At 32.7% G+C, this 15,112-nt stretch overlaps 1 protein-coding gene and 2 long non-coding RNA genes across 12 annotated transcripts; all 3 read right to left on the bottom strand.

The window, feature by feature from the left end:
* Window positions 1-1,513: 1,513 nt before the first annotated feature.
* Window positions 1,514-6,003, bottom strand: LOC148864556 (uncharacterized). Of its 3 annotated transcripts, XR_016110293.1 has the most exons (7): window positions 5,801-6,003; window positions 5,571-5,653; window positions 4,879-4,960; window positions 4,476-4,559; window positions 3,191-3,281; window positions 2,891-2,952; window positions 1,514-1,730 (listed from the first exon to the last, which is right to left on the bottom strand). It is a non-coding gene; the product is annotated as an uncharacterized LOC148864556 (long non-coding RNA). The 3 variants fall into 3 exon arrangements; XR_016110294.1 differs by lacking the exon at window positions 4,879-4,960 and having other exon boundaries at window positions 2,891-2,955; XR_016110292.1 differs by lacking the exon at window positions 4,879-4,960.
* A 188-nt stretch (window positions 6,004-6,191) lies between these two features.
* Window positions 6,192-10,306, bottom strand: LOC148864555 (uncharacterized). Of its 8 annotated transcripts, none has more exons than XM_088979591.1 (7): window positions 9,551-10,306; window positions 9,318-9,383; window positions 8,767-8,824; window positions 7,052-7,169; window positions 6,777-6,961; window positions 6,554-6,672; window positions 6,192-6,430 (listed from the first exon to the last, which is right to left on the bottom strand). In XM_088979591.1, the coding sequence occupies exons 1-4, from the start codon at window positions 9,686-9,688 to the stop codon at window positions 7,099-7,101; spliced, it is 333 nt and encodes a 110-aa protein (XP_088835717.1). In that variant the 5' UTR covers window positions 9,689-10,306; the 3' UTR covers window positions 6,192-6,430; window positions 6,554-6,672; window positions 6,777-6,961; window positions 7,052-7,098. The 8 variants fall into 8 exon arrangements, 4 of the variants coding, with proteins under 4 accessions (XP_088835717.1, XP_088835716.1, XP_088835718.1 ...); XM_088979590.1 differs by having other exon boundaries at window positions 6,601-6,672; XR_016110290.1 differs by lacking the exon at window positions 8,767-8,824.
* A 608-nt stretch (window positions 10,307-10,914) lies between these two features.
* LOC148864554 (uncharacterized) lies at window positions 10,915-11,985 on the bottom strand. Its single transcript, XR_016110295.1, has 2 exons — window positions 11,557-11,985; window positions 10,915-11,435 (listed from the first exon to the last, which is right to left on the bottom strand). It is a non-coding gene; the product is annotated as an uncharacterized LOC148864554 (long non-coding RNA).
* Between the last annotated feature and the right edge of the window lie 3,127 nt (window positions 11,986-15,112).

Raw genomic sequence — 15,112 nt, 5'->3', positions numbered from 1 at the left:
GATAAGCATCCAATTATGAACAAATGCCGAATCAGGAGTAAAATTTTGTTATATCTGGTACCATTGCCATTTCTATTTGCAACCTTTTGTGTTGGTCAATACAAATTTTTGAGAAATTATCTTGATACCATCAAATTTCAAATCAAATAACCATTCATACTAAGGGGGCGTTCTTTTTTTTGGATTTTGAGGGGGGAAGTTGGTCAATGGGATTTTAGTTCCCATTAACCAAGAATCCCAGGGGATCATGAAAAGTTTATTTTCTTGGGTCTCCCAGGTGGATAAATTAACTTTCCTACCTATGGGAAAGTCGTCAATACTTGAATGGGACAAAAAGCCTTTTTTAATATTAAATTTTTATGACTAAAATGATTATTTACATGAGAAATAAAAGAATATGGTTAAGTGCACTTACTCGGATAAATATTAAATGGTTCATAAAAAAATATAAACATTAGATTAGGTATTAGCATTTATAACAGAAACACCAAATTTGCTGTTCTGTGAAGAATCAACAATAGTACCGAGAACGTTGCTAATATTGGTGGCAATAGACCAAACACAACCTTTGCATCCACTTTGGATTTACACTGCAAATGGAGCAGAAAAAATCTATATTGGGTTGCCAATTAATTGAGCATTTTACGGAGGCTTCTGATGGGTGATCTGGCTTGCATTAATTGAGCGTGACAGCATGTATGATGATTCGTGATGGCACAAAACGAAGCAACAACAAGATGATGAGAAGATAACACAACACACAAGTTAACGTGGTTCGGCCTTTGGCCTACGTCCACGGAGAAGGTAGAAATCCACTAAATAAAAGTTGGAATACAGAGTTGAATAACATCTCAAAGCCAAAAAAAAAAAAAAAGATGTGTTGTAGAGACAAAGTAAATCCACTGGATTACTTTGTAAAAGTAGATTAAGCTGGTTTAGTTGACGATAGGAAGTTCACATCTAGTAGAAAGCAAGAAATAATTAACTATTCAATCTAATGCAAAAGAGTATAGCATTGTAACACGGGGTACAGTGTAAGGGTTGTTAACAGACTTGTTTTTGTGTTATTTTATATTTTTTAATTACAGTAGTCTGCATATATCTTTTAACATGCACACACGTACTCATATCTCCCTCCTGCATTAATATAATAAAGATCCATAATGGTGTCTTAATTCTACACCAAGAAAGGCAAATAGTTCAGCAGATGCATTAGCCAAACAAGCGGTGAAAAAATAGAGTCGATTGTATTAGGGGATGTTGCTGAGGCAAAGCCTCCTATGGACTATGCTTGGGACATTTTGTAAGATTTTTTTTAGCAGATGTTGATGAAGTAGACAATTACCAATCAAAATAATTGCTATCCAAGAAGATAGACAAGCCAAATCACATGGGAATAAGGAAATAACATAAGAACACTTCCTTTTCGATTCAACTTCTTTTTCTTTTTTAAGCCTAAACTAAACCTACTCCTCTAAAGTAAATTGTAGTCACAAAAGATGAAATAAGGATATGGATAAAGCAACTTGGCATTTTCGTTGATTGATAATGAACTTCAATACAACCTGGTGATGAAAGTTTGCCCAGATCATCTAAAAATTTGATAAACATACTGAGATAGTATAGAGAAATCCTCAATTATCACACAGGACTTAAATAGGAATCTGAATTGCCACAAGAACTCACTTATTCATTATATCCATGTATAGTTTAAATCAAACTTCTGAATCCTGAAAATGTACAACAGAATTTGTCATATATCTATCCACACGTAAAAGGAATAAAGCATCAATAAATTCAGGAAGTGACATCGAAACCAAGACAAAACACTGATTAAAAGTTTATTAAATCAGATAAGAATCCAATGAGTAGTCTAATGCAAACCCAACCATCTGAGGGTGCTCAGATGAGAAGAAAGCAGATCTTGGCTCTGATACAATCTAATGCAAAGAAACTATGACCTTAAAATAAACAGGATTCCCAAAAATCAACAAAATAGGGATCAAACTCAGACAAAATGGAGGGCCAGCAAAGTCAAGACCTTCAATGATTTTTTGTAACCGCAAAATTTACTCCCAGTGGATGGGCCACCTAAAATTTTACTAAAATCATAGAAGAAACCAAATGAGGGAAAGTAAAAGCCTTACCGCAGGCGTATGTCAGCTCATATGCATGTCTGACAAACCACAAGAACCAATTAATAAACTCTGATACAAGGAAACTATAGTACCTTCTAGGATTTTTATTTAACTTAAAAAATACAATAGTTGGCAGACACATTAAATTGGTTTCACAATAATAGAGAGGCTTAAAAAAAGGTATGGAAATTGGGTATAGTTATATAAAATAATATCAATAATAGGCAAAGATGATCATTGATGGAACAAACATCAAACTCAAATTCAACCTCCCTCCAATAAAAACTGTAACCACAGATGTTAACCAGCAGACATGAACAATGCAGAAACTCAATATCCAGTCGCCAAACAAAAATAAATGATAGAGATTGGTTGAAATTAAATCTGCTAAAATTATCAAAAGGCAAATTGTACCAAGAAAAAACAACTAAGAACCTCCCAACAAACCAACACACTTTCTACCAAATTTGCCCAGTCCACCTGAAAACTTGATAAATGGATTAAAAAACCACTCAATCATGTATAAAACAAGACTAAGAAACTCAATAGCACCATGAAAATCCCCTATGGACTAGTTATCACTATCTTGATCATATCAGCCTTCTGAAACTGAAAATTAACAATAGAACCTGCAATTTGTCTGATGGGATTAAGGAGTGGAAAAATTCCCGAAAGAAAAAAGTCTCAACATTTGCTTGGAAATCATTATACAAGAGAATAATCCAAACTAAATGTATTGGGGAAACACTTACATATCAGAACCCTCAAAAGCCAAGCACTGACTCATCAGATCTACAAAGCAATAATCAATCCACTGCTAATCAAAATGAGAAGAGAAATATCAGCACTCTCGAAAGTAAAAGACCATGTACCATCTCACTGTATCTGTAGAGCAATAATAATTTTCTGCTTCCAATCGAAAAGGAAAGAGAAACTCTCTTGAATTCGAAACCAACAAAAGACAGGTCAAACCCACAGTAGAGGGGTTGCAAGCCACTGCCTTCTAGAATTTTGTTACAATTGGAATATTGAGATTAGGTAGTGAAACTGACTGGCAGATGAATAGGCTGTGGATGACTGGATGGACAACTGAGATTAGATAGCCACATCACATTTCATCCCATATAAGAACTTCTATTGTACCTGGATAATGTGCAACAATGAGACTTAAGTTGCTTCAAAGTGGCTGTCAGGATAGAGGTGATACAAGATATTTCCTCCAATAAAGTATGCATCTAGAGGGGCTTTTCTATGACTACTTTGATATACTTTATATGCCATAATAGCTAAATTATCCTCAATAACAATAAATTTGTATTAATTCAGAACAACTCCATATCCAGAAGCTTACAAGAAAACCGTACAATAAGCATGAAGCTGACAATTCAATGAATCTGTTAGTATTAACTCAGACTTACATTAGTGCCTGGACCAAGAATCCCCCATAAAAGTCGTTACCTAGTCAAATCAGTCTTGAGCCAAAAGATCAGATATTGAGGTAAATGATCAAGGTGTCCATTTGAACAAGCAGTTCAGATTAGATGGCAATGCAATGGATTCTTTGATCATCTGTTGAAGCATTCCAGGTACCCACATTTTTTTCCTCTAGCCAGCTCAAAACCATCTTACGGTCCCCTTATTCATCAGATTGGACCATCCTAGTGATTAGACTAATTTGACAACCATGTCATCTGTATTAGTCTTTTTTTCGCTCAATGGCTCAAGTAAACCTTCTGCATCCTACATAATCTACAACAGACCTACTATAACCTACTGAGTAGGTTAACAGACTGAGGTACCATATGGAAATTCTGAATTATCATGCATAAAACTTAAAGAGAATCTGAAAGCCACAAAAACCCACTTATGCATCGATCATCTATATAGCCATGTCCAGATCAAATCAACCTTCTGAATAAATTCAGGAATAAACCAAAGATACAACTAGAGGGCACAGACGAGCAGACACTCAGATAATATCCAATCTTTACCACCCGCTTTACTGCAGATATAAATAAATGACTGTGATTGCTTGAAATTAAATCCGCTCTAATTGGTAAAAAATACTCCAAGAACTCTAAAATACCTGAAATGTATTGTACCCAATAAAAAAACCCAGTCCACCTAAAAAGTCAATTAATATATTTAGACTATGTTTGGTTTGAAGGAAAAGGCAGGGAAAGGAAGGAAAAGGAAGGGAAACCTTTACAAATCTTGTATAGGTTTCCCTGCATTTCCCTTCCATTCCCTACTCTTTCCTTCAAACCAAACAGCTATGTAGTTCTCAACCATCATGCATAAAATTTAAATAGAAATCTGAACAGCCATGAGAATCACCTAATGAATTCGGCATATATAAGCCATGTCAAGTCCAAGTCAACGTGACGAATCCCAAATACAATACAAGAACCTGTAGTTTGTCTATATAAACCAGAAAATTCATCCAAAAATCTCAGTCAATAACAAGCAAGCAACTCAAAATCCAAAACTGATGTTAAAACTGCTCAATCCAAGTGAAATCATGAGAAATATCAAAACTAAATGTCAAATAAGAAAAGAATCCTAACTGAAAGTCTATCATATCTCACAATCTTAAAAAACCATGTACAACTCCATAGATGTGTAGTGCAGTAATCATTCACTGCTAATTAAAACAAAAGAGAACATGTTTTGATGATGACACAAGGAAAAAAAACGATTCATCTATATCAACACTCTTAATAACCATGAACCAACTCACCAACTAAAGACAAGTGAAACCAACAAAAGAGGATCTGAAAACCATTGCCTTCTAGGATTCCGATGCATTGGGCTATTGAGATCTGATAGTGAAATAGACCATAAGTGAACAGGCACACAAGTGAAACCCACAATAGAGGAGCTGCAAACCATTGTCTTCTAGGATTTATATGCATTGGACTATTGAGATCAGATAGTGAGACTGACCATAAGTGAACAGGCTGTGGAAGGAAGACTAGGTTGATTAAGTGGTGCAATTGATCAGACAGCCACATCATATTTCATCACATACAAGAACTTCCATTGCAATTGGACAGCATGCAACAATGATGGAGGGCTGCAATACTTCTCTGATAACATGTGGAACTATAGATTTTCCATGACTATTTTGACTACTTTATATCCTATAACGACTATATTGTCCTTGATGAAAATTACCAATCATGATAGTAAAATCTTGGGCTGACAAGCATGAGAATGCATGTTTCACGTCTGTGATAAGCCACCTCATGCCAAAAAAGAAACGTAACACTTGCATAACATAGTTCTGAAAATGAATATATATAACATGTCCAATTATACTGCTAAACATACACAGATAAACTATTAAAAAATTCTTGCCTGATTAATTTAGTTAATCCTCATTAAAACATTAGAGCTAGGGATGCCAAGGTGAATCCCCTTATGCAATACCTATCCATCTGCCTGTGTCCAATTGAAATCAAACTTCATGTCATGAGAGAAACATGGTTCAGAATTTATGTACATCCAATCCCCTGTCAAATTACAATTATCCATCAACTGCTCACAACCCAAGCACAAAAAGGCTACTTTTTATATCATATAATTAGGTTCCTTTCGGTTAAAACTTGCTAAGAATAAACATACACAAAAAATATCCCTGTATGGATGAATTTTCATACCTTTTCTTGTTTGATACAAGACACCTTTCATCACTTCAATATCCAGAGAATCCGTAACAGATTTACTATGTGTATCCCAAGTAATCTTTAGAAGAACTATAGGATAAACCAAGAGAGAATCATACGATAATGACAAAACTAATTAAATATAAGGGAACATGCACTTCCCATAAGACCGACCATGGCAATCCAATTATTTGATGCTGCTTAGGTAATGAGAAGCAGAAAAAAGCCGAATGGTAACAAAGATTGAACAACATTGAACGAAAACTAATTAAATATAAGGGAACATGCACTTCCCATAAGACCGACCATGGCAATCCAATTATTTGATGCTGCTTAGGTAATGAGAAGCAGAAAAAAGCCGAATGGTAACAAAGATTGAACAACATTGAACGAGAACTTCAATCTCTCATTTCAAGCTTTAGATGCTTTAGGATCCACAACAACAGAAGAAGCCCATTGAATCAGCCATCAAGAAATTGAAGGGAGATGGAGAACATGAGGAAAAAATGATAAAACTCATTGTATGTCAGATTAATGTGAGCATAGATATTTCTTAAGAACGGAATTTCTTGATCATTGTTTGTAAAACAGATCAAAGCATAAAGATAGAAATTCCCAATATCCCTGTAGAACAACAAAACCAAAACAGTTATTCAAAGCTGATCCAAAACTGACTAATAAAAAGATATAATAACTAGGACCAAATGCTGACTCATGAATTGTATATAATAATAGAAGAATCAATACTCATTGACATGGAAGCCCCCCCACCATCAGGTCTTTAGGAAACCAACCTTGACTCAGTTTTAGAACAGCAACCGGTCTATCTCATGTCAAAAATAAAACCAAACATGTCTTGATTCAACCTAAGACAAAAATATAATAAGGCAAGTTTTCAAAACCACAAAATGACATATTGGATCAAATCCAAGCAAATGGAAGATTCAAGAATTAAAATGGATCAAATCACCTAAGATATGCCACAGTTGATGGAGTTCTGATGCAATCTCAACCCAGCAATACATGAACATGGAAGGAACTTAAATATGCCCATAATTGACAATATAATGGAAATCAGGAAAGATTCAAAGATCCAAACTGGAGTGAAAATTAAACCTTTGCAGAACAGACTAGAACCACAAACGGTAATATGAACTGCACCAAAAAAAGCAGAAAGAATCCCACAAAGCTCATAAAAACCACGAGTAAGAATGAATTTCAACATCATCTTTAATGAATCTCTACCATTTAGAGGCATCCATTGGAACCATTTTAATCCAATGTAAACAGCACTAAGAAGCAGCAACTACCAAGAACCAACACTTGGCGTCAAGAAGCCTTGTGCACTGTCCATACTGATATCCTATAAAAAACCATAGTTAATAATACCAAAAAAAAAATACGGAAATGCTAGAATCTGTATGATCAAGTAAACTACCTCAAGTAGTATGGCTTATCAAAGCAGAAATGTCAAATAAAACCCAACTTCCAACCAATCTCAAAAATGAAATAACACACTTGAGAGGCATGGATTAAATAATCATCTGCCCGTTGTTTTTAAATTCCCTACCAACACAAAACAATCTGTAATACCATGAAAACCCTCTTCTGCAATATTCATTATCTGTGTAGCCACAAAAACCCTCGTCCATAATAGTCATTATCTGTATAGAGACTTCTGGCGCAAAACATCGGCAGAAAGGATTACCGACTGGAAAAATTGATGAATGGAAGAATCACCCAAAGTTCATAATACCAATTTAGTTGTAACGTTAGTGTCTCTGTATCTTTGTATTTTCTTTTTTCATTTCTTGAAGTTCTTTGTGACTCTTGGAAGATAAGTGTGTTTGTCCTCCACTTGTAAATTTTCTACTGATGAATTAATGAAAGTGTTATTGATAAAAAAAATATATATATAATACCAATTTAGTTAAAGATCTGTATAGCAATGAAAACCGACTTCTCTGTACCCACAAAAATCCTCTTTGCAATATCATTATCTGTATAGCCATGAAAACCCTCTTCTGTGTGGCCATGAAAATTTGATGAATGGAAGAATACACGAAGATCATCATACCAACTAGTTAGAGGTTCAACCATGGCTATTCAATTATTTAATATTGATTTATTAAATGGGAATCGGCACAAAACCAGTTTTGAGATGTGATGGGAACTTCAATCTCTCATGTCAAGCTTCAAATGCTTTAGAATCTACGACAACATAAGAAGGTTAATAAGAGGAGAATCGTGTTGGATTCTAATCAAGCCAATAAAGCAGGACAGCTAGTGGACATGAAAACGAGTAGGACCAATATGGAGTCTAGTTTTCATCGGTAGGGTGTCTTAGTTGTATGAGAGATGGATAGGGGTTAATGATTTTGGGAAGCCATTGTATGTTAGGTGAGTGAAAGTTGGAGTTGAAGATTGAGGGTGGATGAGGCTGTTGCTACTTTTGATTCTGATTGGTGACACAAGGATTTTCTATTTTGGCTTGGGGTTTTTTGCTTTCTATTGTGGGTGTATTGGATTTTTTTATTTGTATGAGTAGAGGTGAGACTTTGTTATTGAGTAGTTTTACTTTCTCCTCTGGGTGATTTCATGTCACCTTATCTTATTCTTTCCATTTTCTTTTAATCAATCATATTTTACTATAAAAAAAACCCAGAACTTAGGACATTCTCATGGAACCGATCATCAAGAAATTGAAGTGCCAAGGAGAACATATGAGGGAAGAAATTATAAACTCGTTTTGAGCATAGATATTGCCTAATTACAGGATCTCTTTATCAATATTTGTAAGATAGACCAAAGCATAAATACAGAAATTCCCAATACCCCTGCAGAACAACAAAACCAAAATGGTTATTCAAAGCAGATCCAAAACTGACTAACATGACGATATCATAACTAGGACCAAAAACTCATGAATTGTACATTATATAAGAAGAATCCACACTCACGAGTTTTAGAAAAGATACTAGTCCATCTCGAGTCAAAATAAAAACGTCTTGAGTCAATCTTAGACAAAGAAATAACAAAAAAAAAAAAAAAATAGTTGTCAAAACCACAAAATGACAGACCAAATCAAATCCAAGCAAGGCAGAAAATTCATCAACCAAAATGGATCAAATCACCTAAGATATGTCATAGACTGACAGAGTCTAATGCAATCACAACCCAGCAACACATGAACATTCCAGGAACTTAAAAAATCCCATCAGTAACAAGCAAATGGAAATAATAATAAACCAAATACATGTACCAATTTCTAAAGGCGAATGGCAGAGAATAAAGACTGAAAGAACCAAACTAGAATTAAAACCTCTACAGAATAGATTGGAACCACAAATGATAATGTAGCAAAAAAAGCTAAAGTCATCCACAAAACTCATAAGAAACCATAAGCAAGAACAAGTTTCGACATCGTAATCTCTACCAATTAGAGGCATCCCTAAGAACCATTTAATCCAAAGAAAACAGCACTAAGAAGCAACAACTACCAAGAACCTACACTTGGCATCAAGAAGCCTTTTGCACTGAAATTCACTACTATGTGAAATTTGAACAGACTGATATCCTATAAAAAAAAATCAAAGTGAATAAGAAAAAAATATAGAAATGCTAGAATTCATATGTTCAAGTAAATTATTTCATGTAGTATGACTTATCAAAGCAGCCATATCAAATAAAAAACAACTTTATAAATCCTACCAATACAAAAAAAAAAAAAACAACATAAGATACTTGAGAGGCAATGGAGTGCAGTAGAGACTTCCAACACAATACAACAGTAGCAAGGATGATTGAGATAAAGTTAGAGATCTGTATAGCCATGAAACCCTCCTCTTTCATAGTCATTATCTGTATAGCCACGAAAGCCATCTTCGGTAATAGTCATTATATGTATAAGCCACGAAAACCCTCTTTTGCAATAGTCATTATCTGTATAAGCCACGAAAACCCTCTTCTGCAATAGTCATTATCTGTATATCCACAAAAACCCTCTTCTGTATAGCCCTGAAAATTTGATGAATCAAAGAACCACTAAAAGATCCTCATACCAATTAAAAAGAGATCTGTATAACCAAGAAAACCCTCTTCTGCAATAGTTATTATCTGTATAGTTTCAATTACCATTACATGAAGATCACAAATATAATGCATTTTAAAACTTTGGATGTCGCAAAACAAACACATTTTCTTGGGCCTTGACCAATTGATTTATTGTAAGATTAAGTTGCAATTCAAAGTCTCCAACAGTGAGAACACCAAAAATAGTTCCTTGAATAAGGGACGGGAACAGCAACTTAAAGCCAACCAAGACCATTCAGAATGAGTTACAACACTTTCTCAATAACTAGGATTCTATGGTATTCCACATAAAACCTTGTTAAATTTCACTAAAAAAGAACTGCCAATCCAAGTCCTGAATGTTCAAGACAGACTTCACCATAACCCATTCAATGTACAAAATGATCAATCAGATATGAAGAGGATAAAAGGTGGAAAGTATAGATGAAAACTAGAAGTTCTATTACAGGGACAGACCTGTCTTAAACAACAAAGAAAAAAATCAAATGGTTAGGACATCAAACTAGTACCCAATCCAATTATCTTCCTCAATATATATTCTATCTTTTCATAAATAATTAATGCCAATTACAAAGGCTTCAGAAAATAAAAGTTTGGATGACAAAAGCTCCTCACAACCACAAGATGTGAAAATCACAGACCCAAAGCACTTCACATGCTCCTTAAAGCTCTTAGCATTACATAATTGTTCTTATGAAACCTCATTAAATGCATAAATTTGTTATTATTTGGGTTGTCAATCCTTTTTTCTTTATAAAAAGTCAAAAAACCTAAGCATAAGAAACCAAAAATACATTGAAAAGAGAATATTCTAGCCCCTCAATAGAGAATAATTTTTAATTGGTAAGCACATAATTTTCTTTTTTTTGATCGGTCACAGAAATTCTTTTGTGAGAAACCAAAGAGAACATCCACAACAAAGGCTTTGTTCATATCCCCACTGTATTGCACAGGAAATACAACCTCCGATTCAACCTCCCACCAAATGAACTGGAATCATAAAAGATTAACTAAAGTGAATGAAAAAGCATAAAGCATGCCAATCTTTAGGATTAGAATTTAGCTTATACAAACTTTACGGCAGAAGGTACTAGGAACATGAATAAATGACTGCATGATTGCTTACAGTTAAATCCACTAATTACAAAAAGGAAGTGGTGTAACAAAATCTTCAAACCTCCATCCAACCTCAACAATCCCAGTACCTAATTCGCATTGCCCTATAGAAGAATGATAACTGGATTAGGATCCTAATGTGGAACTTCTGAATGATCATCATGCTTATAAACTTAAATATGAACTTGTATAGCCGAGAAACACCCCCTTATGAAATAGGCATCTAAATAGACATGTCCAGTTCAAATTGACCTTCTGAATCCTGTAAATTCATGACAAACTTGCATGTATGTATCCGTATAAAAAAAAGAACACTTGAGAAATTCAGGAACAGAAAAGGCTAAGAGATGAGGAGAACTTATTCTTCGTCAAATAGATGATCCATCACCCAATATATGCAGCCAAGGAATACACAATCTACCTGATGAACAAGAAAACAACCACAAAGATTCAACGCTGATTTAAAAACCGCTAAATCAGAGAGAATCAAAACTAATCCTCAATACAAATTTAAAGATCGCTAAATCAGAGAAGAATCCAACTCTAGTCTAATGCAAACCCATCCATCTCAGGACCCTCTAAAACAATTCACCAAATAAGCACATCTTCAGGACAATAATCATATCACTGCCAATAGATAATCCAAAAATCGAAATCAAACAGGTCTTGAATCAGAGAAAGAAACGATGTTGTTGAACAGACAACATTCCCAAAAATCCAATAAAAGACTGATCAAACCAACTCAAAATAGCACTCCGTGCAACCACGATGGGTCAGATTATCTGAGAAATTAAAAAGCCTGAAAGAATCCTGCATGATCGAGATAATTATCGCCAAAATCGAAAGGAAAGGAAAGGAAAGGCTCATAGAACTCCAGGACATTTGATAAGGCGGTAATAGCCATCGACCAAAAACCAGGAGAGATGGGGAAGGAGCGGAGCCCGCTTGAGTTTCACGCGGGGAAGCAATCCAGAAAGTGGTTAGAAGGGGGTAACTATTTATAGGCACGAGGAAATTAGATGGACGACTGAGATTAAACAAGATTAAACGATGTAACCGCCTCTTCTGACTCCGTTCCCTGTCGGGAATTTGGTTAGCGACTTACCGTAAACTGCGAACGGATCGGATCGGATGCGAATGGATTCGAATCGAATTTGGAATGTCCGATATCGAATACTACTTTAAAAAACATAAATAGCATTAGTCTCAAGGATATTTTTGGATTTTTTAGGATAAAATTTATTTTTTATATTTAAATTTATTGATAAAAAATGAGGACAAATCGGATAACCAGTTATTGATATTAAATGAGTTGAAAATAAGTAAATTTAAGATATTTAACATATTTACTTTTCTTTCATTAAATTCAACATTTAAGGTATTAACTTGTATTCATCTTCATTGAGTCATAAATTTAAGGCATTTTTATTTATTCTCATCATTAAATTCTATTAATTAAATTCATACATAAAAAGTTAATAATTCCAATAACATAAAAATCTTATACTTTTAAAATTTACTTATAAAAAAGTAGTGTTTTCATCTTGGTGGTGGTAAAAAATTATACCATTTTGGATCAAATGGACCAATCCATATTGTCACAATTAAATAATAAAATTCAAAAATAGATCAAATGCAAAAAATATATATACATTAAAAAATGAAAATATTTCTAATATCACATATTCAACATATTAAACAATAATAATATGATAAATAAGAAATGTTTTTATTAATGATGAAAATGTAATGTAAAATTTAAAACCAACTAGAAATAAAACTATTTTCCTATTCTCTCTCATTAAATCTCATATCTAAGGTACATTCCTTCATTCCTTCATATGTTTAAGATATATTTTTTCATCATTAAATTCTATTAATTAAATCCACGACATTAATTTTAATAGTATAAAAATAAATATTTTGAAAAGTAATTGAAAACAAAACCATTTTCTTCCTTCTTGGTGGTGGATAAGCAATTCGACCATTTGGAGTCAAATGGGTTAATAAATAATGTCATAATTAAATAATAAGAAATTAAAATATATAAAATATATAATACAAAAAAATAATTAGGTGTGTCTCTAATATTGTATTTTTGTTATACTAAACAAAAATAAGTATGAAATGTAAGAAGTATTTTTGTTAATGATGAAAATGGAATACAAAATTTAATAATAATTGTTATTATAATTTAAAATTTCCATGTGCAATGCATATGCACATTTACTATAAGCATTTAAGTTTATTTTTAATCATATAGTTACTTTTGTTAATTTTCAATTTCTATCCTAATTATCATTTATCTAAAATTCAATTAATTTCTCTCTCTCTCTCTCTCTCTCTCTCTCTCTCTCTCTCTCTCACTTCTTGTTCTCTCCTCACATTCTAAGTAAGGATTTAAATATCGATACGATACATCCGATACAGGGTGAATCTTATCGATATCAGATTAGGGCGATACATGATGCATTATGAATGGAAACGTATCCTATAAATAGCGTGTATCGGACCGATACGAGTGCGCATCGGCTTGTATCACATTGTATCGGCCATTACGCACTAATACCGACCGACACATAGTGTCTTTGATTAAAAATGCAAACACTACTAATAGCATAATTTGAACCCAAAACACTACACGCGTGGTGCCGAGGACCTTAAACTCTTCATCAAACCACTTGATCATGCCATGCATTGTGATATTTCGTGAAATAACACAATTTTTATTAATGTCTATCCAAATAAATAATCAATATTTATGTTTAATAACCCTAATTAAAAATTAAAATAAATATTATTTAAAATTATTATTTTATAACCAAATAGAATAAATAATCTATCAATTGTATATTTACATCAAAAGTTGATTTTAATCTCAAGGAATTTATAAAAATAAAATATTAATAGTAGAATAATTACCTTACTACTTAAAATTTATTAATTTGCACATGATATATATCTTACAACTTTTATATATTTTTATAATTATTAATTAATATTTTAATTTACATTAAATGACAATATACTTATTATTTACAAAAAATAAAAATCTGTTTACAAAATATTCAAGAATATAATATTAAATTGAACTTATCAAATCCACTAATTTACATTTATATGAAAAATTGATTTTTAATTTAAAAAAAATTACAAATAAAAATTTTAATAATAAAATAATTATTTTAACAATTAAGAATTATGAATATGCATATGATATATATCTTAGAAATTTTAACCAATTTTATATATTTTAAGCTAAAATTATATATTTTTGTAAATTATTAAATGACAATTTAATTTATATTTGGGAATTTAATATTTGGCTAACTTTTTTTGTTAATGTTAAAATGTAAAAATAATAAAATAGAAAATAATTGATATAATAATTAGGATAAATATAATAGCTCCATCTTGGACTCTTAATTAATGCATTGTATGATATCTGTGCATTCTACTATTAATTATTTATATATTTTTATGCACACCATTAAATATATATTTCTTATATATTTATACATTATTTGTGGTTATTTGACCATAGATTTAGTGTTATTAATGTATTTATGAAATTTGCATGTGCTTCTCTATTGTATCCAAGTTTTTCATATTTTTTGTTCGTATCCATGTGTTTTCAAAAGATATTTGTATCCAAATCCAAATTCTTCATACAATACTCGATACCTATACTTTAATCCTTGATTCTAAGAGCTTTACTAGGATTAGGGCTGTCTCATAGCGCTTGGTGGATCCAAACCTTAGAAGAGCAACCAACAGAAAGGAACTTCATGATGGCCTCCGCTCGGTGTCGTAGATGTTCCTGAACCAGTAAAACCTTCTTCCCAAGTCTTATTAGACAATGTTATTGGTAGGGCTGAAGCTATGCTAGATGCACTCGAGAGAGACGAAACCTCTGTAACTTTTGATACAGTTAGCACACATATATATTAAAGCAAAGCTTCATGTATAAGCCAGAAAGAATCCAAAAACATTAAGGCCCCATTCGGTTTTCGGTAAATTACTTATCCAAGTAAAAAAGAAAATGACCATTTTAGCCATAAAAATCTATTATTAAACTGAGCATTTTTGTCCCATTTA

Source organism: Nelumbo lutea, chromosome 3, assembly GCF_056320005.1.
Source record: "Nelumbo lutea isolate HS-2025 chromosome 3, American lotus-T2T, whole genome shotgun sequence".
NCBI classification, from domain to species: domain Eukaryota; kingdom Viridiplantae; phylum Streptophyta; class Magnoliopsida; order Proteales; family Nelumbonaceae; genus Nelumbo; species Nelumbo lutea.
Note: the sequence above shows the minus strand (reverse complement) of the source record. Positions and strands in the feature narration are given on the sequence as shown.